Source organism: Balearica regulorum, chromosome Z, assembly GCF_011004875.1.
Source record: "Balearica regulorum gibbericeps isolate bBalReg1 chromosome Z, bBalReg1.pri, whole genome shotgun sequence".
Lineage (NCBI taxonomy): Eukaryota > Metazoa > Chordata > Aves > Gruiformes > Gruidae > Balearica > Balearica regulorum.
Genome location: NC_046220.1, coordinates 40681050 through 40706217, shown reverse-complemented (window position 1 = coordinate 40706217; position 25168 = coordinate 40681050). Strand labels below are relative to the sequence as shown.

Here is a 25168-nt window from a genome sequence, read left to right as displayed (position 1 = left end):
CTTACACATGCACTTACGATAATGTAAAATAAAATGTGTCTGTATATTTTAACAATATTCTTCCACGTTTAACATGAATAATATTTAAAATTTAACTAAAACCTGACACCGAGAAATCTCCAACTGAAGAGCAGCAATATATCCAGTGTTACATTACTGACACCTTCAGCCAGAAAACCACATCATGCAGACATATTAGAGTAAAGATGTCTGAATCACAAGGAAAGTACCATTAATTGTAACAAGAAGTTATAAAAACCATTACCATCTCAGCTTAACAACCTAGTTTTCTCACACATAAGCTTGAAATTTCAGTGTAATTACCGTTTTCTACACTGTAACACCTCGTTTTACCTCATAAGTAAGCCCAGTCAGATCAAAAAAGATCTGAATATTACATTTGAAAAAATATTTACATACAATCACAAGTTCCCCAAAGAATCACTCACTATTCAAGGAATGCTTTAAATTTGAACAAGTTGCACTATATTCGTCATAGGCAACAATGATAATGGATACCTCCTTTGCATGAAAAGGAAACAAAACCACTTCTATTTGACAATGGAGTCAAAAGGCAATGTTCTATAGATGCCAGTCTTTTCTTTTCCACTTCCAGTTCTGCCCATGGTCCCTTGATATTTTCTTTTCCTGAGGCTGCTAACGTGTCTGAGATATGCTTAAAGTACTTCATGGGCCTAGTATCTGTAAATAAGGCTGAGATACCAAAATGAAAAATAATAAATTCTTATCAATGTCAAGAATTGTTCATCTAGCCCCGTCTGTTTTTTTCCTGAGGTACTGCCTCTCTGCCCTTCATAAGACTCATTGCAAGAACCTTACACTTTGCATGGGTAGAAAGCTTCTTGGGTGACCACTGTACTTTTTTCACTCTTAGTATCATTCCACTACAGCTGGCCTGGTGCTAAGCAGTCCCTAGAAAATTAAGACTATGAACAGATCAACTTACAGTACAATATTCCTTTCTGATACAATTACAGTTTTTAAGTTTCTTTGCATGTTCCCTTGTAAATACATCTTGCCACCTGTAGAACTCAGAAAGTTTTAAAAATATTGGACTTCTGAAAATCAAGTTCTGTAGCTAGCAGCATGTAACCACAAGACACTTCTGTGATGGAATATGACTTCCAGAAGTCAATCCAATATTTCTTTAAACCAGCCTACTTAATTCTTTTAAAGATGTATTCTGAAGATTAATGTTTTCTCTAACAATTTTTACCATTGTTCCAAAAGAAAGAAAAGAAAATGAAGCTTCACAGAGCAAATAAGTAATCTAGTTTTACAACTATTTTTTCATTAAGCTAATACGGAATCTGTAGACAAGGTTAGGACTGTCTAGAAATGTATCCTAAGACAAATGTTTTAAATTACTACTTTATTAACCGAAAGACATACGTACTGAGGTTCTGAATGAAACAGCCATTTCCATAATTGCCTAAATTCTAACATGAGAGTTGTGCGTGGTTGAGCCCATATTCCTACACTTTCAACCAGCATATTTACTGGAATCAGTATTATCTCCACAGATACAGAGGAAAACAGAAAGTGATTGAAGCTGAGTTGCTTTGTGAAAGGACGCAAGCACTTCTAAGTTCTTCTAGGTAACACCTACTTTTGGTTATTTCTATATTTGTATTGTAAATGATTCTGAGTAACACTATCATAAAGACCTTGAGAATCAGGTCTGTATTTTAGGTGAGAAGTTCTAAGACTGAAGGACTTCAAAACCATGTAATGGACAATGAATTAAATAAATTACTTCCACTACAGTACAGAATGAACTAACAAAACTACTTCAACATACAGTATAGCAGTTGATTGTAGAGAAAGCAAATATTTACGCTATCCATGTGTGCTTAAAAGCATTTTATATATCCATCCACACAAACCCCAAAAAACTTGTTAAAACTATAATCTTGATCTCTTTATTTATAAAAGGTACAGCAAAAAATTAATTAATTAAATGCATACAGTAACTGTTCCTCTGTGGGAACTACATCTTATTTAGCAGGTGCCATTATGTGTCCAGTCGTATTGCAATCAAATGGCTCTCGTGATCTTTTAATAATTAATAAAAACCTTACAATGACTTGTCCCATGGCAGAGAGACGAGGTTCAATAATTAGGATTCTGGAGGTAGAGATGATCTGGAGAAAGAGGAGTTCTATAAAAGAATGCACTCAAAAATACTGAAGGCTTTTTAAGGATAAAGGGAATTTTTAAAAACAGAAGATCTCTCTAAAATATCTGCAGCAACCCCTTTCCTTCTTAGCTTTTCGATAGGTAGAAAATGAAAGTCACATCTCTTAGCCAGGTGTGAGAGACTGGATAGCCCAGACTTCTGGTTCCACTTTGACTGTGCCCTTAAATTCCACTTCTAATATCTGCAGTCAGCTCTCCTCTTGCCATCCAAATCCATGCAGGCAGTGGGCAGCCCAGTCATTCCCTGAAGCTTCTGGTATAAACTGTTCACACATTTCTTAGATCTAATCCAGCCTGGTCATTCACATGTTACAGAGTAATGCTTTACAGATTTAGCTGTATTTTATTTCAGGCAGAGATCCATGTCATGGTCTTCTGAAATCTTCTTTTGATTCGATTATTTTAAAAAATCTTGGCTCATTCTTGCAGGGAGTTGAAAATTTCAACAAGATTAATTACTCTGCTGTCCTCCAGTGCTGCAATGCTTCTACAGTGTTTTCAAAGATTAACACCATATCCTCAGAGACACTGGTAAATATTATCAACTACACTTTCGGAGAAGGAAATAAAGGTAGAGAGTGGTGTCATTATTGTCCCAGATGATAACCCAATCAATCAGATTCCAGACCTTTGTTTTTAACCACTGGTCCAGCCTTGCCCACTGTAGCAACCCCTTGGGCTTGTTATGATTCCTTAGTCTGAATTTTAAGCATAAATTAGTACCAGATAAGCTTTCACTGTATATATAAAACACAAGACACTTATCCTTTCTCCTCATTTAAATACAAGTTAGTTTTCCACATATCAGTTTCCCCTCTTGTAGTTTGTATGTAGACGCATCACTTCTCTGCAGCATTAAAAGGTAATTACAGACAAAACATCAGAGGAGGGGACTGTGATATAAAAAGATGAATGTATCAAAAAAAAAACCCAACCTTTGTTATCTCTCCTAATTATCTACTTGGTACTGGCTCACACAAAAATAATTTTTTCTAAATACAAAAAAATCTTCTCAATTTCCTTCTCTCCTTGATCCTGCAGGAAAGTTATGAGGGTTCACTTACAACAACAGTGACAATTGCAGCAGAACATTATGATGTTATTGAGGATGAAGAAAAGACTGAGAGAGAATGTCTACATAATGCATACTGAACACAATAGGCTATACCCTGAATTATTCAGTCAACACTTACACAGTGGACAATCTTGGGGGAACACCTCCTCTTTGCCCTATACATTCTACAGTCATTTACACAACAGCAATTGCATATGTGAAATCATTCTCAATCATTAGCATCTTTCATCTCTTTGCTGATATCAAAGATTGCATATGGCATAAGGCAATGGTGAATCAAGCCTCATGATCTTTACGGTCAGTTTTGCCTCACAGAGTACTGGCAGACACTGAAACAGAAGTACAGGTAAATGAAGAAATTTACAACTTCAGATTTGCTCACAGCATTCCTTCCTATAAAGTAGGTTGTGGTGTAACAAAAAGCTAAAATTAAACTTGTCCACAGGTTAAAAAAATGGTGTGCAAGAATATTTCTGAACCAGTAAGTTATGTGCACATCTATAGCAATAGAGGTAGATTTTTTTTCTTGTTTTAAATATGTTCCAGCATGTACTTATTTAAGTTCTCAGCGATGCTAAACAAACTTGCATCTTCAGTCTTTTTCAAGGCAGGCATTTTGGCTAACTCTTTGACTCAGAAGTGTGTTCTCTTCATCCCCAGGTTGCGTAGGCTTGCTGTTTCCTCTTAAGGTTAAAAACGAGTATCTCAGTCCTCCTGCCATACTAAAGAAAAGAGAATGGAGGTGTCAGAGATACCTGATGTTGTATATATCACTTAACAGGTATGCACCTTTCCCTCCAAAGGACTGAAGAATGCCAGCTAGCATAAATTAGGAGCACCTGAGAGCTACGTAAGACATCTGAGAAACGAGCCCTGAGTAGACAAAGATCAATTATCAGTTGCTCCAACAGATCCATAAAACAGATGTAACAGTTCATCCAAACACAAAAAGTAAGAACTCACAAGTCATAATTCATATTCAACAGGCACAACTCAATCGGTATTCTCACTTCCCACACCACTTGGCTTTTACTTGGAAGCCTCACAGCTCAGAACTGCTGCTCATAAAAAAAGAATGAACTCAATCCCACATAGTAAAACTGTGGGCATGTTTCCATAGTTAAGATCTTACCACAGTAAGATTCAATACCTGAAAACAGGCATGAAAAGACAAAACTAATTGTAATGAACTTTACATCCTGAGGCAGTGTATCCTCAGACCAGTAGTTTCAAAACTGCATCACCCAAGTGGGCTATATCAAACAAAACATAAAACTCTATCTCACTGAGAAATCTTCAACTTTAACAAATAAAAGCCATTCAAATACCACTCACCAAATATTTAGCCCTATGAAGTTTAATACGGAGAATATGTAATCTCCGCCAATCAACATTCCGATGTAAGCAATGGATATATTCTGAAAGGAAACAAAAAGTCACGCATTTATTGAAGTCAGTTTTCATCTCCAAGAATATAAATTATATAAATTAACTTACTTTTCTATACTCTGTTGCTGGCCACTCTAAAATCAGTGTTTAAATTAGTTTCTTAGGATGTCAGCCTTATGGGTAATGTAACAGCAAAATAGAGTAAAAAAATCAGTGTTTTCTAAATGCACACAATCTACCAAGGGGGAAAAGAAGAAGGAAGGGAGAAAGGAAGGGAGAAAGGAAGGGAGAAAGGAAGGGAAAGAAAAATTTAAAAAGAAAAAAGAAAGAAAAATTTAAAAAGAAAAGAAAAATTTAAAAAGAAAAGAAAAATTTAAAAAGAAAAAAGAAAAATTTAAAAAGAAAAATTTAAAAAGAAAAAAGAAAAATTTAAAAAGAAAAAAGAAAAATTTAAAAAGAAAAAATAAAGGAAAAAATAAAAAAAGGAAAAAGGAGAAAAAAGAGAAAAAAGATTAAAAAGACAAGATAAAAAGAAAATAGCTATTTGATGTTAGGTGACATGGAGCTATGGCTACCTTCTGAAAATGTGCTTCTTTTTAATCTTTGGAAGGTTCATTTCAAATCCTATTTCTTAGAAGCAGGTTTTGGGCTCTCAAGCATAAAAATTATGCTTTAAAGTTACAATAAAAGTTCTTTACGATTGCTTTAAAAGGGTTACCTCCTTACTTTGCCAACTAAATGTGCATTGAAAGCACTTGGCTCAAGTTCAAGGCAGGCACAGTTTAAAGTTAAAGATTCTACCCCTCACCCTGCCCCCATCAAGTTTTGGGAAAATTGTCCCATATAGACAGAAGGAAAGCTATAGAACTGTGTGATCATTTTACCAACACTTTGTTGGTTTCAAATGTTTTAGCATTTAGCCTGGACAATTACATCATTTCTACCAATTTCTACTGGGGACTATTCCATCATAAAGTGCTTCTCAACTTTAAAGGTGTTAAAAATGTCTCAAAGACTATCATTACTCAGAAAATAGAAATAGTGTTGCTCTATCTTAATGGTTCAATACAGACATATAAAATTTAAAAGAATGTTTTCAGGACTACAGAACAAAAACTACTAGATTCATGTTGCCAGCTTTCCAAAAAAACCAAAAAAACCCAAAAAAACCAAAAACCCAACCCAACTGTAGAAAGAAAAGTACCATCTTCTTTTTGTGGATTTTGCTATGCTGGGGGTACTGTTTTCCTGTCACCCATGAAAGGGAGCACCCTGAGGACTGCCACTCCTGTGCCTAAGCTAGTTTGGATTCTGACAGTTGCTTGGCCCACAACCGCACAAGTTTTATCTTCTGCTAAAACTCTTCCAGCTTACAGCTCTGTGCTTCTCTCCAAACTGGCCTACAAAAAGGTGCTTGTGCAGTCAGTGACCTTCCCAGCTCAGGCATGCTGGTCTTATCAACACAAAGGAAGTTACATTGGTTTTAAATCAAACTGGGTTACAGAAAACAGACTGTAAGGACATCAAGTTCAGTTAAGCATGTTTTGATGTTGATCAAATTGACCAGAATTTATACAAACCAAAATGAAATAGTCCATTCAGCTAGAATACAAGTTCTCACACAGAAACAGAACCATAAAGCAGTGAACTCCTTACTACAGCTGAGCCATTATTCTGTAGCTATGAATGCCCTATTTATTAGCAGCAATGGAAACGAGTTCAGCCCAAACTGAAAGTGGGTTAGTCCGTAACAGTTTGCAATGGATTTGCACCAGGTTACTTGACTAACTCACAGTAACTTGCTAAGGAACAGAAGTGGGTAACAGTACGTCATGAAACGTGGTTAAATGTACATCTTTTAATTAAAAGTGGTTCAAGTTTCTTGTGTAGGAAAAATAAAAATAAATCAATACTCACATTGCTTTCTAGAGTATACCTAAGCTTCAATGGAACAAAACAAGGTCACTTTATTGTGTGGATCTCCAGAATGTATGGCACAAGCAGTGTCTCAGTATTAGCCCTCATTTTGAGTTTTCAGCTCAAAGCATCATCAGGACCACTGCTGAGTCAATACTCTTCCCTGTCTATTTGAGCATACTTATTTCCCTCTCCTCCATAACTCACCTTGATGGCACCAACTACTGTTGTTGTAAGTGCAGAATTGTAATGACTGCATAGGACAGTAGAATACATCAAGAGAAACCTAAATAAAGCAAAGGAGAATTTTTTTTTTAAATTCCTTCCAAACAAGCTCAGAAGTTTAGCAACACTTCGAAATCTTCAACATCTTCTGGATCAGTATTTTGCTGGGATCTTCAATCCCGCCTGTTCCAAACCCTAAAAAAAGATTCAGTGGATCTGTATTTTAAGTTAATGATGTGCATATACAGAGTACTCAAAATGCACATTATAATGTGCTGCTGGAGTTCCAGCAGAGTCATCCCTATTTTCTGTGCTTCTTAAATGTCAATATTTGAAGTTAGTTCGACCCCTTGGCTGGTGACCTGTGAAAGAGCAGAACAGAATCCAACTCACTTTTTTGTTCTTGCTTTGACTCTGCAGTTCCAACAGGAACAAAGCATTGCTTCATTACTTTCAAGTCTCCCATACTTTTCCAGATACATTAAAGAACAAACACACTGAAACGGTTCCTATACTAAAGGGCTTATATTCTACTACCGCAAAGTAGTTGTTCAATAATCAGACGAAACAGCTAGCAGAGAGATACTCAGTACAGAAAGTAAAAAACTAAGTGTCATGTTGTTGACCAATGTACTTGTGAGGTCAACAACATAGATAGTACCGCAACAGTTACTTACACTATTAGAAGTAATTACAAAACAAGACAGAAGCCTAGGCAAAAAATATATCTTCTTTGAATTTTAACGTAACTTATTAGTGAGTCTTACATTTCAGATTTGCAATTTGAAACACTGTCATTAAAATGTCTTACTTGATTGCCCTGTGTCCTTACCCCAACAAGCAGGAAAGAAGAAATTGAAAGACAAATAAAAAATTTGTCCAGTGCTGGAAATGTGTTGCCTATTGAAAAAAAAAAAATAGAGACAGAGAGTGACAATTACATGCTATATAATCGACTGTAAACACATATAAAATATAGCTAATATGAAAATGTGCAAAATCACAAAGTATATTTGATGCATATTATAATTACAAAATGTTTATATTACTACTGGAAACAGTTTGATGTATTTAACTTCAGAGACAACAGAACAACAGCATCCATGATACCTAGACACGTTCTTGTAACATATATAGCAGTCCAGATATAAAACTGCACACTGCAAGCAACGAATAAAGAAATAGAGAATCTGAATGTTATATTTTTTGATACAGATACCAACACTGTGATTAATATTACATAATAAATAGTGTTGATATCAGAGAGAAAAGCAAATAAATAATCTCCTTGAAATCTATTTCATATCATAGATTCATTCATTAACAGCTTCCAAGGTCCAAGCCTTCATTTTTGAGCTCAGAAGTAGATTAAATAAGCATTACCAAGGTCTCTCATCAATGAAGGTCAATGAAAAGGCTAAATCATCGCTCTAAAGTCTGCTCCTTAGTGACATGCAGCAAACAAACACACAGTGCCACACAATAGTCACTAAGACACGTCACAGATTCTTTTCCATTTCTAGTAACTCCAGGATATGTCTCATTTTAATCTAGTTAGTTTAAAGTCACCTGTATCAGCACAAAACTCAGCAAAGGCTGAACACATCCCTGAGAAAAAGGGTAAAGGCTGTTAGTCTGCTGAGCTGCAACTAGCTGAGCCTCCAGCACCTGAAGTAATAGATTAGAGGGACCTTGGGCAGCTCTGTCCTGCTAGAACTGTGCTGGTGTGCAACAACAAATTGCAAAGTATTACAAAGAGACATTCTGGGGCTTCATTTCTCTTCCACTGTATCGTGCTTTCCTGTCCTCCTAGTCAGCCAGCTGCTGAAGGAGAAGTGAATAACTGGTACACTGATGCACTGCAGTCTCTACAAGATGTGGCCATGAGCCAGCAATGTGCCCTTGTGGCCAAGAAGGCCAGTGATATCCTGAGGTGCATTAAGAAGAGTGTGGCCAGCAGGTCGAAGGAGGTTCTCCTCCCCCTCTACTCTGCCCTGGTGAGGCCACATCTGGAGTTTTGTGTCCAGTTCTGGGCTCCCCAGTTCAAGAAAGACAAGGAACTACTGGAGAGAGTCCAGCGGAGGGCTGCAAAGATGATTAGGGGACCGGAGCATCTCTCGTATGAGGAAAGGCTGAGAGAGCTGGGTCTGTTTAGTCTGGAGAAGAGAATGAGAAGGGATCTCATCAACACTTATAAATATCTAAAGGGTGGATGTCAAGAGGATGGGGCCAGACTCTTTTCAGTGATGCCCAGTGACAGGACAAGGGGCAACGGGCACAAACTGGAACACAGGAAGTTACACCTGAACATGAGGAAAAACTTCTCCACTTTGAGGGTGACAGAGCAGTGGAAGAGGCTGCCCGAGGTTGTGGAGTCTCCTTCTCCGTATTCAAAACCCCCCTGGGATGCAATCCTGTGCAACCTGCTCTAGGTGATCCTGCTTTAGCAGGGGGGTTGGACTAGATCATTTCCTGAGGCCCCTAGTCAGCCAGCTGGTGAAGGAGAAGTGAATAACCCCTATGCCTACCCTATCTGTGATTCTGTGGTAGCTACTGCCCCAGGAACAGCTACAGGAGCAGAAGCAGTCTCCCTACCACATAGACAAGGTACTGGTATTTTGACTGGCAAAAGGTACATGCTGTGCATTGCCTGTGATGGATCAGGGCAAAAATCTCTGCTAAGGTAAAAGCAAGCCAAATTCTCTAGCCTGAAAATCTGCTAAATACAGGTGTTATCTACAATGATGTGTTGAATTTTCATCAATATTATTCCATTTTATACCTTCTTTCTGTGATTTAATCTCTGTGCATATGCACCATGTTGACACTAGTTATCCACACCATTTAATATGACTTTTAATATTAAGGTACCAAGCCAATGCATATTCAAAATAGGCACTATTCATTTCTCTGATTTTTTATTTTTTTTCAGGTAATTGAACATTAAACTGTTTGTGTCAAATCAACTTGTGGGAACAAGGCACTCTTTATTTTTCCCATGGAATAAATCTAGCAACAAGGTAAATTTCCCTGTCCACTTCTCCCAAAATGCCTCCAGCCATGACTGCTGGGAAAGCAGTTGAAACCTTAAGGCCATACAAACTTGGCCTCCACTAAGTCTGCCAGGAAGGGCATCAGCTGCATTTTCTTAAACTGGCACTAGGTCATGCTGGACTGATGTCACAAGAAAGGACTGCACACTCAGAGCAGATCTGAGGCCATCATTTTTTAGCGAATCACAATTTTTCCACTTAAAGCAGACTTGTAAGAACACAATGACAAAATCACAAGAGTCCAGGGCACAACAACATACAACAAAAGACACTGGAACTATTTATGACACCCACAAGCTCTGTAACAATTTTCACTGGCAAATCTCAAGTATTTCCAAAAGATAATACGACTCTCTAGACTCATTTTACTGGTAAGAAAAATGCAACTCAGCAAGTCTGTGAGGGAGCCAGAAAAACAACACAAACCTCCTGGTCTGATACTTTACATGCCAGGACATACTGCCTATGGTATTATTATGTATTACGATTAGCTATGGAGGGTCATGCTGTCGTTCTGTAGGAATGTAAAATGTAGGTTACAAAACTAGACTGAGACTAAACAGGAATCTGTTCTGTGCATCAAAATAAGAGAAGGACTGGAAATTGCCTGGTTTTGGTATTTGCAATCTCATTTTAGAGCATGTGGCAAATCACACAGTGCAGCTGGATTCCCAACCAATTGCTCTAGCTGAGAATTCCCAGTCATACATTAGTTTTTAAACAAAGACTCACAGAAGGGCTGTCACACAGCTTCAGCTTCTCATCAGAGTGAATAATGACAAGTTCTTACCAGTGAAGGGAAGTCCAAGTCACATATTTCAAATACTAGTCACTAACATGGGAGGTAGGATTAGCTTTTAAAAAAACCCCACACAAACAAACAAAAAAACCCCTACCCACCTCCCCAGCTGAAAAAACTGAACAAAATACTATTATCAGTCTGAGATATGGAATATTGCTCCTTACCTGCTGAAAGTCTCCAGTAGAAATGCTAATAATAACTGTTGGAAGCACCATGAAACAAGCATTATAGAAAAGGACACCGTATTTTCCCAACTCCTGTGAAAAATGAAACACAGTGTTTGGAATTACAAACTACTTGGAAGCAAAATACTAAACATTACTCTGGTAATCCTTCTGAAATTATTGTCAACGAGCAGACAAGACATAATACACTTCAATTTAAAATACAAGCTTGCAATTGTTGGATTCAGTGTTTAGTACTGAGCCGAGTTTCCATTTCAGTCACTTTGTATGTTCAGCAGAACATTATTGCTCTGCTACACCCTGAAAAGTTTCTATACAAACACCAGCTAGTCAGAAACTTCCCAAGGCACTGGTCCAGAACTGCTTTGTGCTAGACTGCAGGTAAGTCTCCACCTGGCCAAGGGATTACCCATTCCATCTACTGCAAACCAACCACAAAAGCATCGGGCAGGGTCGCTCCTGGGGCCAGCATAGCAGGAAAATTAATGCATTTTAATTTTGATAAAGCATCTGTCATCACTGGTAACTGATGTAACTTCAAGCAACTTGAGGGATGCCATATATCCTGTTGGTTAACTTGCTTGACACAAAGGCAGCAGATCAGGGGAATGAAACAGTAGTCTTCCCTTCCTCCAGATTCAGGCATGCTATGTAGCAAATCTCTCCAGCTTATCTCTTCCTTTAAAATGAAACCCTGTATTTTGCAGAAACCTGTGAGGCACTTAAGTGCTGCTCATAAAGAAAAATAGAGTCTGGACTCAATGCAACTCCTGAGACTATTAAAAGATATATATTTCCACTGTACAGACTGACCCACAAAACTCAGTCACAAAACCTCTATCCAGCATCTCCAAGACTGCTGTTTGCTATGGCTTGGTATGTTTTCATGGCAGTGTCTGCTCAATGTTTACACAAAGTACAACATATCAACACATGGCCTACTTCTTTGGCATACCTGGGTTTGGTGTAGACCTGCTTTTAGACAGCCAAAAAAGATACCAGTTGTTATGCTACTGACTCAAACTGGTCAGGTCTCTGTTCCTACCCACAAGTTTATTTTACAGAATCGTCACTTAAAGTGTGTTTCTAGTCAAAAAGACATCTTCCTTAGATGCGTGTGTGTATATAAATATATATTAAGTTTACAGGTGAACAATTTGCTTTTGGTTTGGATTTATTTTTTAGCCAAAACCAACATTTTAAAGCCCCTACAAACTGCCTAGGAGACTTGGGAAAAATAAAATATGCTGTTTAACTAAGCCTGGCCTGACACACTAATAACAAGTTTTTCCCGGGGTGTTCTGTATTGAAGATGCATTTATCAACTGAAATATGATAGCAAATAAAAATATTTATTAGTTCCTAACTGTATGTTCATAAAATCATATAATAAGTAACCCACTGTTGTTATAATGTTAAATTCAACCTAATCACCCCACAGTTACCTTTGGATCGATTTTCTGCTTTGTGTAAACTCCATTTGCTGCTGTGAAGATGTCATTTAGCAATACAAATGTGTAGCCCTCTAGATTAAAAGACAGATCAGACCTGGGAAGAAATATTATATTGCAAATAAGCAAACAGTATACAATGCATTGCACTACCCTGTTTACCCAGAGAAGTATCATAAATGCAAATCCTGAGAACTCCAGCAAGTCACAGATTTTGCTTTAAGCCTTCTTTGTAAGTCAAGGCACTCTACATTTCTCCAGTCACAGGACCCTCACAAACGAGTCATCAGAGAGTTCTCAGAACTCAGCGTGGAAGTGGCAGGAAATGTTCAGCTTTCATTCTGTGAAAAATTCCATCTGTCTCAATCCTGACAACCTGTCAGATTATTACTGAATATACTTATCTATGTCTTTTAACACAAAATGTAGCTGGGGAATAAAGTATGACTACTTAATTTTTACAGTCAGACCAGACATATTGTCATCCTTTCTGTTTTGACTAGTTACCTCATGGATATAGGGTAATTCACTTAATAGGACGTGGGTCTATCCGAGTCACATCACAGGGAAATTATTTACCTTTGTACACAGCAAAGCCAAGAAACAAAAAATAACACTACATTTCCAGTTAAGTAAAGGAATATCCAAACAGAAGAAAAAAACCAGAGGAGACTAATATACGAGTGCTTTGTGAACTTAATCTCAAATTTCAACTTGTTAAAAGTGATTAAAAAAATAGACATTGCCTAACTCAGAACAATATTTAACAACCTAAAGATCAGTCCTTCTACCCAGAACAAGAACATATTTTTCTAACATTATTAAAATACACTGACACTATGAAATAAAAGCAATATTCCTCACACAGTTATAACTTGCTTCATTTATGATTCTGCAAACATGGAAAACCCAGTGGGAAAAAAAGAAACACCCAAATACTTCCAGTTGGAGTTAAATATTTCCTTTCGTATTCCTGCACTTCCCAACGATGTCAGTGGAGAGATTTTCCAAATCAACTTAATTCAGTGTAACTGATCTCAACTTAAATATACTTTGCATTTAACAAAGAAGAAAATCCTCCTCTTGCCCCTCCTTTCATGACTTCATGTAACAAATGAAAACCTTACCCAGCTGCTATGAAAGCCCCAAGAATGATGGCAAATACGCTGACTATAATACTCAGTGGATATCGTTTCCTGTAGATAAAAATTAGACAGTTCACATTTTCATTATTTGAAGAGGAGATTAAATGGCTGTCTGCCTGAAAAGCAATTAGTAATCACAGAACATTTAACAGGAGGGCACAGTCTTCATAACCTTACAGAAGCAATGTGATTGACTATGTGCCATGCTGTCAGACTTTGGCCCTCAGAAAAAAGATTGAAAAAGCATTGTGAGCATTCTGCTACTAGATAATTTTAAGAGTAAAGGTTAAAGGTTCAAAGTAACATTGCTGGCATAAACTCTAATTTACTATGTATTGGTACTCATAATGGCCATAGTTCAGTGTCCTCCAGTAACCCAATAAAGGAAAATCACTACACATCTTTTGCATAGTTTTTCATCTCATCCTTCGTGGGGAAGATGCTGTACAGCACACTGTCTGGGCTATTTTTCAAACAGATACTTATTATGAAGTCAAACTGAAACCTTATACTTGGAGGGGAAAGCACAGAAGCTTATTATATTCTTCAGTACATCTACATCAGCACTGCCACTGCGTAGGGAAAAACATACCATAAACCCATCCTGCTTCTCATACCTGTACTACTTTATTTAGAAATGTCTTAAGTGTTTTTGCACCATACTGCAATGTGCCTTACAGACATTCCCTTAGTCATTCTCTCAGGCCAGGCTCCAGCTCTGAGCTGGCCTGTGAGAAAAGATCCATCAAAACAGAATGTACAACGCTCTTGGAGAAATCCTGTGTGTCCAAGGAGCACAGACATGGACTGCTGTCCAAACAACAAAGCTGTATGCGTCTCTAGATACATTAGGCTTTGATCATAATGAATCTCAACAGTAACAACCCAAAACTTGACTACTTTTCAAATCCTGAAGTAAGTCAGCACAGACTCTCTGGAGTCCTTTTATTTTCAGGCCTGACGAAATACACTGTGGCAGGCTGCATGAATACAGCATTCTGCACTTAAGCTTCCCCTAGGTTAGGATGTTGCTTGCACTCATACATCACACTGCTGTAGTCTAGCTGAGAACTGATGACAATCTCACTGACTCACATTTTCCTCACTTGCTTACAGCAGGCCTCAGGCCAAGAGGAAAAGACAGCAAGTTCTGCTTTCCCTGTGAGGACTTATAACTAAAGGATAATCCTGGAGCATCCCCAAATATGAATCACATTGATCAACTGCTGCTTCAGCCAAAAGTAGAAACCAATCTATTTGGAGGCTTTTTGAAAAGCTTTTCCCCTGACCATCACTCTCGTGTTGCCTGGGTTTGGCTTCAGCAAGCTGCTTTTGCCCTTGTGACCTTGCCTTATCCAAGCACAAGCCATCTGGATAGAACTACGACGGTGACACGGTGTGAAGTATTTATATTCTTGTTCTCCCAAACTGATACAACCGAAACTAGTGATCCCGAGCTGCAATAGCATACACTTCTTAATCTCTCATTAAAAATAATGGATGTATCTACAATTAAGGAGTTTTCTGATCTAACAGCACACTGCTAGATACCATTTCGGTTCATTAAACTGGTATGTTTTTAGACTTCCCCCTGAAAGCTACTCTACATAAGCAAACCGCCATACTGTCATCACTGTTTTGAGACATAAGGATCTGTCTGTTTGAAGCAGCTTGCAGCTTAGGGGCCTCTGAGATGAGACACAAACTGTAACTGCTAAAAGAAATGTCTGAGTCATGCTCTGCTTACCTGATTCTTGTGAAACAGTCAAGGGAATGAGCTGTGTAAATGAGAGCAAGCTGAATTTTTTTTCCTCTATTCACTACAGTGCATGTACCTGTCTGTCTTCAAAAAAAAGCTACATAAAACCACCTTCCTTGGTTTTCTCTATTTCTCAGTAAAAAGCATTCATTCGATATTCTGATGAGATGCTACAAGTAATCCATTTGATATGATCTAAAATAAAGGTATCTTAAATGAAAAAAAAAAAAAAAAAAAAGGATCACCCAAGTATGATGATTTCCAGCAGTAAAGTAAGTGGAATGGTAAACTTCCTGAGCACTGTAAACATCGGCAAACTGTCAAAATAAAAAAAAAAAAAAATCCAAGCACAGCATCAGATTAATAGCACTTTTATGTTCTGATTCTTATTTAATTTTACTAAGCAGAGGATGAAACCATAAGTCCAGTAGTAAGCAAACAAAACAAATTCCCAACCACTTAGCATACAAAAAAAATGTCAGTCTGACACTCAAGGCAGATTAGATAACCAAATCATTGAAAAAAACCAACAGTTGCGATTTTGTAAAACAATGCAACTGTCTACCTTCCAAAAGGACTCTCTGCATCAGTGAAATGAAATACAAAAGCTATTTTCTATGTCGCATAGCCCCTATGAAATAATTATTCCTGTAGAATTCATGGGCAGGGTAAGTAAAAATTACTTCTACTGTAAACTTAAAGGACACACAATAAACCTGTCTCTGAAAACATAAACAAAAATAAAAATCAAAGCAAGCATGCTTAGAAAACAAGCTGTACTTTCAAAAAAGTAAAATAAATCCACAAGACAAAAACCAGAGGAAGTACAAGAAACACCAGCTGCAACTATCAAACAAACAACTACTTTTGAACAATGTATTGTTGGTCTACACTAAGTGATGCAGTTGGAAACCTTTTTGATTAATTTAAGAAAACATTTGCATCTGACACTTTGGAAATCTGATAGCATGGCCATACAGACCAGTTAATCAGCTGTTTAAGATAACTATCAGCAACTGCCATTAATAAATCAAACAAATACTAACAGAGAGTTTAATCACTTTACAATCGACATTTTAAAATTATGCATAGGATCATCTACAACTTACAGACAAACTAAGTAAGGTGGAAAATTCCATAACGTAAACAAATGTCACATAATGTCACAAAACACAATGTAACAAAATGTTAATGGTAGAAACAGTGCAGCCATTCTTACTTTTCTGTTACAAAAATCAGTTATGAATAGTAAATATAAAAGATGTTAGTCATAGGAGGAGGAGATGGTGCACTTATGTTTAAAATAACCTAATAAACTTTTTATTTTAAAATTACAGTTATGGAAGAAGAACCCATGAATCAAACTTTTACAGGACTGAAACTACATCCATATCCACACTGGCCAAAGTGCTACGAGGGACGGTACTGTCCAAGTCCTTCTGTCTGCCTCAACAGTCACTTCAGTAGAACAACTTCTAAATGGGTACAACAAAGAGTTGCAGAATCAGGTGCTTTACATTTTAAAGTTATGAAATGCTGAAAACCTGCAAAATTCTGTTTTGGTTTAACTTACTATCAAATTCTCAGGAGCCTGTAATAATATAAAGGAAGCCACTGCAATGGTAGTGCTGTATCCTCCAATCCTGGTGCAGCCATCAGGCTTCTGTTCTCCTCTTCCATTGAAAATTTGTTCATTCAATCTATTCAAGCAGGTCCTCTACACAGCTTACAGCTTTTTAGCATTAGCATGGAAGCAGCTCTCCTGGATCTATGCTTACGGGCATAGAGGAGCCAGCAAGCCCTTTTGCCATCTCCCCACAACCTGCTCTTGGTGATCAGCAGGGCTACGCCACCCCATTACAGAGTAGTTTTTTCGTCTCTTGGCGTGTCCTAAATAACCTGCACTGACATCATTGTACAAAACCTTCCCATATTCTTCTTTTTTCAAAAACTTCTTTCTTAACAGCTTTCCCACTCTGTGGTTAGGACACCTAGGAAAAGCTGGACGGTTGGGTATGAGGGGAAAGTGAAAGCACTTAAATTGTCATAAGGACTATTGTGATTCTCTGTCAGTACAGTCCTAGCTAAGCACCCCTTAAAAGCACACAACTTGTAAACACATCAAATGTTTGGGTAAGAGTTTTGTAATAGTATCAGGGGTTTAGACAGACAGACAGACATCATATACATTAAGTCCCTACGCAATGCTTTTTTTTTTTAGTGTTTATTTTTTACCCCCACAAAAGAAAAGGGTAAAAGCCAAATAGTCTATTTATAACTTCCATTTACTGTACCTGAGTTTGCTGGTACTTGATAATCCACTTATGTGGTTTCCAACATAAATCAGAGGCAGAGGAAACAACTGTGATAAAATTAAAAGCACAACTCAGATTATTATGTTTTGAAGTACTGTTAAGAAACTTTATTTGATAGAATTTGATAACTGTAATATCAGATGTACTGTTAGCAAGGAAGAGGGTTTTGTTAAGAAAAAAAATTGTGCTGCAACTGATCTGCATCTCTCATTCATGTGACTGTTCACGACCACAGCTTTACTGATTTCATTAGAAGAGTGAAAATCTACCTCTAATGAGACTCAGACTCCATTTAGTGTAAATCTTAATCAATTTTATTTTAACGACTATAGTCCTCAGATTAATATTCATTCTAACATTTGAATTTTAAGTATAAAAGTAATACTAACAGTAAGCAAGACAACTTGTGGAATAAAAGAATGAATAAACTCTAAGTATGCTATGCTTCCCTAGGTACTCCATACATATTAGCATGCCTGGAAGATACACCATTTTAGATCTACATAACAAATTATACTATGCAAGATACTGGAAAGGAAAGGTAAGTATTTAGGGGTAAATTAAACTTTATCATTTCCAACTTCTAGCATAATGAAACTGACTCCCACAGAAACATATGGGCCCTAACATAATACAGATAAGTATTAAAAGAACTTGAGAACCTTAGGGAAAATGTACTAGAAGTCAGGGATCCCTACATAATAATCAGCTGTAGTTCAAAGCTGTTATCCTACTACTACGGAAAAGTTACAGAAGATTAAAACCAGCCAAAGTAATCACTGGGGACAGAAGTGGTTTGTACATCTAGTCCCATTCACTATCAGTCAAGCGGAACTGAAATGGCAGAAAGACAAAACAGATCCTCTATCCTAACAAGTGTAATAGCTGCTCTTGTTTTGCCTATACATCCCTCAGGAGACATAGTGTTTGTTAGAGGCTGTGTCTTCTCAAAGCATTGTGTGCTGGAAAAGCATACAGAGGCATGGCCTGCATTTTATTAATGTTAAAAATTCTGCCTTTCTTTCACAGCAAAGAGGAGAGAGGAGAAAAGTACAGTAACAGTTAACTATAGTTAACTAAAGTTAACTTTTAAGTGAAAGTAACAGTAAAAGTAAGCCAGAGTATAAAGTAAGAGGGGTATAAGTAACAATAAATATGCAGCCTGTCAACATAAGCTTGCAAAAAATTTTAATACACTATCTCTTCTGCAAATTTTTATACAGAAAACTACCCTCATTCATAGCATGAAAACAGAGCCAACATTACATTCTCTTTCCTCTGAACTTCATCTATTGTAAAGGCAAAATCACTATATCCAGCACAACATCAGATATCAATGAAACATTTACTTAAAAAGGGTCAAGAACTCCAAAGCTTCCTCACTTAAATAAGCAGTTTGCTACTTTAACACTCTCACTGAAAGCACTGAGGACATAAACGCTCTGTGAGTGAAAAGCAATGATAATCTTAGTGTCAGTGAAAGCAAAAGTTGTCAAAAGGATAAAGAGTCAATCAAAGGGTGCTTTAAAAAGTAAAGATATCGATAATGAGCAATCCAGCTGATTCACTGTGACTAGTCAAATTCAGCACGGCAAGCAACATGCAAGTCCTGGACGCAGCAGTGCTGACTAGTCCCAGTGTATCCAGGAAAGTCTTCCAAAGGATAGATAGTACTGGGACAAAGAAAATGGGTGCTGTATTTTTTAATGCCCTTGTACTGATTTTAAAGTGAACACCACACCAGGGAGGGGTGTAGTGGGACTGGAGGGGTGCAGAGGGAAGAAACCTCTTGAAGTCTCAACAAGTTGTGTACATGCCGAACTCAAAACTACCCAGTGGGAAACCTTCATTTATGTTTTGGAAAAAATAAGGATTGCCCATTTTATAATCGATGCTATAGATACTCCTACAAGATTTCTACATGCAGAAATGCCAATGATTCCAGCATGCATTAAGAAAATATTCATGAGATATCATATCATGAAATATTCATAGTAAACCTCAAACTGATAGTATGACAAGATACTGCAATGAAGATGCTGGCCTGAAACACTATGATAGCTGAGCTCTGCAGCAGAGCTGGGAGCTAACAACTCTCTCTGTATCTCTCAGCAAACACTGACCGATACCTTGCAGCAAGACATAAATATGCAGGCTTATGCATCAAAGTAAAGCTCCAGCAACACTGCACATGGATACAAAAATCTTTGAGGATCATTGCTACAGTCATTTCTGAGACAATGAAAGATCCAATCTGAGACAATAAAAGATCCTCTCTCATATTCTCTCTATCCTGCCTCTTTAGATCCTACACACTCGAGGTCTGCACGATGCAGCTAGCTTCTACCTACAGTATCTTTGGTGGGTAGTATTTTAGCCCCTCCTACGGAACGTAAATCTTACTTTTGGAATCAAGCATTGTTTGGGTTTTTCATCTATGACATATTCTTTTTCTATTGTTTTATCACATGTCCTATTCAAATTTCTAAACAGCCTTTCAGCTGTGATCAAAATTGTTTCTTAAACACAGATCTCCCATTGATCCTGCAGGGAGCTGTATACCTCCAGAAAAATACTTCAGGAATCTGAAAGAGTTCATCCAACTGTATGAAGGTACAGCACGCCTTCCCATGTACTGCATAACTAAAGGCACCAGATTTCTCTACAAACAAAAGGCAAGAATACTGCAGTGAACTTACAATGGTCAAATCCCACAGTAAGTGAAACAAAGACACAAATAAACACATTTGACAAACAAATGCAAATCTGTTTTCTGTTCTTGTATTATATCCTGTCTCCATAAGAAAGGATGCCATTACAAGAAGTAACACTTATTTTCTTCTTAATATCAAATCTTACCTTCACAGGTATACTTTTGTCAAAATCGGGGAAGTGAACAATCTTATTTAATTTTGACACATACAAGATAAGTATAGTGGCCGCCATCTAAACAAAAAGAAAAAACAAGAAGACATTTAAAAACAAAATTGTAATGTATGAATGAAAGAACTGCTTCAAAGACAAAATCTTTATATGCATTTGACAAATGCTAGGCATTACACGTTTTTTTTAAAGAACAACAGAGCTCGCAACAAATAAACTGGAATAACTTTATTCTTACCAATTTTGCCTGCTATTTATTTGAAAGTACAATATAGACATGTTTTAGTGGCTTGAGAAAATCAGTGGCTCTCTGTGAAACAATGCATGCTGAAAAGCTCAGAAAATAAACCAGGGTATGAATAATCATGCTATTTTCACTCAGAGCATTGTTTAGTCTGCAGAATCACTCCTACAGCTTTTTTGTTAATGTGAGGTGGGTGTTGTGCATTGATCACTCTGTTGACAACATGAAGAATGAATAATAAAGATACAGACAGAATGAAGGAAAGTATCTGAGCCATCACACGTCGTATGAGTTCACACTGGCCCCAGGAAGAAAAGGAAAATGTTAAATTTTCCTTATACAAAAATCTGTTAATTTTCTATCTAGAAAATAGGGTGGAGCCATGTTCTATGGACTAAAGCATTATACCATATGCACTTTTCAAACCATTCAGGGAAATTTTGGAAGGATCAGTCAACAAAAAATGCAAATGCCATAGACTCTTAGGTTATGCCAAGAAACAAGGCCATATCGTCGCCCTTGACATGAAGTATTGTCACATTTTCTAGTCTTTGGTTTCCACTGAAACATGACATGTGGTTCCTTGAGCAGTCTGGACGTGTGAAACTCTTTCTCTCCCCCTCTCATACAGCAAAGACTTTACAAGATATTTCACTCTCTTTAATTCCAAAAAGCAGAAATATCAGACTGTTTCAGCTCTTCCTCACTACCCCTTAGCTTGTAATCCTGGCAGAAAAGATATCCTCTCTTTTAAATGTATTTGCATAAACAACACTTGCTTCAAGGCTCCATCTTTCCCAGCTATCCCTCTGCAGAGTCACACGTTCTTCTTTACAGACCACGTACAAAAACATTTGAACTTTGGTTTTACTATGATGTCCACTAACAACAAAAACAACAAAAAATATATTTCCACTGCAGTACTGCAAACTGCCCACAGGCAAATACGGGAACAATGAACCAAAACTATGTGGCAGAATTACTGGAAAACTGCTCAGAAAGGGGGGAGATATTTATGAGGAAATACACGGTTTGCCTACAAGTAGAGGCAATGTATCTGCATATAATCCACAAATGCTCAGGGACTCTTTACAGGATCTATGCACTTGTTATAACAAATCTTGGCAGTTCTGAAAGCCAGATCTCTTAATTACTGAACTCTACCACAGGAAATAAATGGCATTTCCAGTCCTTTACATGACTCTTCCCAGGTAATAGTTTTGACTTGAGTTGAAATTCCTTGATCTCACTAAAGCAAATCATTCTTCCTTATGGTGTATCTAATCCAGAAGACTAGCAGTGCAGTGTAACAGAAATTTCCCCCCCTAAAATATATCTCTATGCTAACATCAGTTTAACTTACAAAACAATGTGTACATTTAGCATGCTTTACTTCTGAACATACCTGTCCAATTCCAAGAAACATTGGTGATGGGAAGCTGAAAAGCATAAACAGATATTTAATACTGAGGAAAAGGGAGAAAAAAAAGAAAACCAAATAAACAAGCAAAACAAAACAACAAAAAAAGAAGAGCTTAAATTTAGCAGCAAAGTCAACAACTGGACGTGTGGATTGTAGATGACTGGCCAGTGCTTTAGAAGAGCTCAGGAACTGCTGCAGTTATTGGAATCCTAATATTTTATTTCCGCAGCAAAACACAAGCTGCATCCAAATAACATAGCATATGCACAGCTGATGAATTCTAGAAAGCTAATTGTTTTGGCTATATTTGTAAGTGAAGGTAACACACTTGGAGAACTCTTTAAAAAATTTTTGAGTAGCCTCACATATACACTATACATCCTGAGATGGTACAGTAAGTTAAATTTCTTGCACTTGCCCTAACTTGGAAGCTTATCTCCACAGCTCAAACACACTAGCAATGTTTTCGTGAAAAGAAAGTACCCAGGTAAATGTTGTAGAAACATCTATTGTCTGCTAAAACGGCTAAATTCCTAACATACCCCTTCAGTTAGCTTTAGCTGAAAGCAGAGATACTTGAGTGTTAAGAAAGCAGAAACTTTAGCAGAACACCTGAAGAGCCTGAGCCCCTCCTTTTTTTCACCTAAATCTACATCAAGTTAAAACCAATACAGGTGTGGCAGTGACTGCTAATTCTCTGTATGCATATTGAAATACAAGCAAGTAAGTTAGTTAGGATGGATGGCTGCTCTATGTTATAACCAGCAGCATCTGGAGCCTCTGCCCAGAAACCTTAGATGTCAAGGAGCAACTTGGATGTGACAGGTCCTGCTGTCCCCCAGGAGTCATGCATCATTTTGTTGGTCTGCACTGTCAGGGATGGCCACACACAAACCTGCATCCAAGGAATCTAAAACCCACTTCATTCTCTGTGCACACCTGCACTAACAAATGCCTAAAGAGGGTCCACATTCTCAGAAAGCTTTGTAATGTTCTATTATCAAGGCTCCTTGAGGTTGTGGTTATTTATCACAGAAGCCACCAAGAGCTGCTATACTACTACTTGGTGTGCTGAGAAACGTACACCTCAAATGAGCACCACTGGGATGGGAACACAGTATTAGCAAAAGAAAGAAATGGTCTGAACTGCAGTAGGAAGGCCATAAAGACACTGCAGTCATAATACAGATAAAGGGTTAGAAATGGCCAGTAGCAAAAGTGGTTCCGGGAAACAGACAGTAAGGGGCGGGGGGGGAAGAAAAAAGAAGGAGCAGAAGAAACAGGACTTCCATTTATAGTCATGTGACACCTAAACAGTGTTGTACTTACAGCTACACCATATAAACACAGAGACTTCACTCATCTGTACCACACAGATTTCTCCAGACTTTTTTGATCTGCAGAGCCCTAAACATTCCCAGCAATGCTGTAAGCTTTTTATACAAAATTTAGGCTTACTGATGGGCGTGCTGTCCTTGGTTGTCTTTCACTCATGTGCTACACGTATGCCAGGGACTTACAGGGAGCTGCAGATGATATGATGAAAACCACTATAAAACAAAATCACAACTTGCCTCATGTATCATCGCTGGGAGATATTATATACAGCTTTTATGTGTTCAAATAGCACTGAATGTTAGAAAATAACAGCAAGTTTTGCCTCTTTTTTATTTTTTCCTTTCATTTTGTTGTTTGGTGGGTTTTTTCCTTTTCTGTTGTTAGTTCACAATGAGCTAAAACATTGCAAAACCAGAGCCAACCTTTTAAGTCAAGAATACCATCGGTGAGAAGATCACAGCTACAAGACAACAGCTCCATATGGGACCTCCCTTCAATACCTGGAGTTCTTCAGTATTTTTATGAGTAAGAGGTTTTCTGAGGTTCCCGTTCCGTTTTTGGCTAACTCACAAAAGAAAGGTGCTTGCAGGAAGGTAACAAGGCTGTCTGGCAGCACAGTTATGACAAACACTGCTTTGCCTGAAGGCTCCGAGCTGCTGCGAGCAGCGAAATGCCAGCCTCGACGCCGGGAGCAACTAAAGGCCTTCAAGAAAAAGGCTGGTGTGTTTGAAAAAAACACGCCTGCAAAAGACTCTGCCATCAGGTGGTGCTGCAGAAGCGGTACATGCTGGACATAAATCGGGTCTGAAATTGGAGAAACCGAGCCCAGTTTCAGCACGTTGCCCACCACCATCTCCGCTGTTAAAGGGCCTGTGCCGGTGCACCAGCTGCTTGTCCCGGGACCCGAGCTGCACGGACGCCCCTGGGTTGCGCTAACAGTAACGAAAACGCTTCCCCGACGAGCAGTGCGGTCCCGCTCCGCTTCGGGAGCCAGACACTGCCTGCTCTCGCCGGGAGAAGAGCGGCACCGCCACCAGCCCGCGGCACGGCCGGGCCGGGCCCCGCCACTGCTCGGCATCTGCTCAGCCGCGGCCTGCGGCCCGGCCCGCGCGGCCGGCCCTCACCTGTAGGCGCTGAGCAGGGCCTTGTTGACCAGCACGATGAGGAAGGAGCACGTCCCGTAGAAGAGGGCTGAGAGCACCCTGGGCAGCGCTGAGTGCGCGACGGCACCCGCTGCCTCCCCCGCGGCCTGCTCGGCGCTCATGGCGGCGAGCGGCGGCCGGCCGGGCCCCACCCCGGGCTGCACGACTGCGGCCGACCGGGCCGCCGCCCCTCCTCCCGGCCCGGCCCGGCTCCGAGCGGCGGGGACCGACGGCGGCCGCAGGGCGACCCCTGGCGGGGCTGGCGGCTGAGCGGAGCCCGACCGCGGGGCCCTACCGGCGGGGTCCCGCAGCCGCGCCGCCCCTCCACGGGCCGCTGGTCCCCGGCCCGGCCCCCGCACCCGGGGGTCTCCGGCACCGCCAGCCCACCGCCACCGCGGCTTTCCGGGCCACGGCCGAAAGGGAAGGTACTCCTGCGACGACGTGCTGCCGCCTATGGGGGACGCCACGCTGGCAGGGGAGCTCCCGAGGCTCACCGGTACCCTCCGCCACCAGCTTGCTGTTTTTAAACCAGTCTATGGGAAAGGAGTTCAGTCTCTCTGAGCACCCCTCCTCAGGGGAGGGAGAGGCTCAGGCCCCCCGAA

At 39.0% G+C, this 25168-nt stretch overlaps 1 protein-coding gene across 2 annotated transcripts; it reads right to left on the bottom strand.

The window, feature by feature from the left end:
• Positions 1–1916: 1916 nt before the first annotated feature.
• SLC35D2 (solute carrier family 35 member D2) lies at positions 1917–24959 on the bottom strand. Of its 2 annotated transcripts, XM_075740971.1 has the most exons (13): positions 24549–24688; positions 23545–23636; positions 22069–22102; positions 20396–20482; positions 17516–17583; positions 15467–15538; positions 13445–13513; positions 12312–12414; positions 10846–10938; positions 7659–7726; positions 6809–6887; positions 4631–4713; positions 2584–4017 (listed from the first exon to the last, which is right to left on the bottom strand). In XM_075740971.1, exons 3-13 carry the CDS (start codon positions 22087–22089, stop codon positions 3888–3890), a joined length of 873 nt encoding a protein of 290 aa, XP_075597086.1. In that variant the 5' UTR covers positions 22090–22102; positions 23545–23636; positions 24549–24688; the 3' UTR covers positions 2584–3887. The 2 variants fall into 2 exon arrangements, with proteins under 2 accessions (XP_075597085.1, XP_075597086.1); XM_075740970.1 differs by lacking the exon at positions 23545–23636 and having other exon boundaries at positions 1917–4017; positions 24549–24959.
• Positions 24960–25168: the final 209 nt, after the last annotated feature.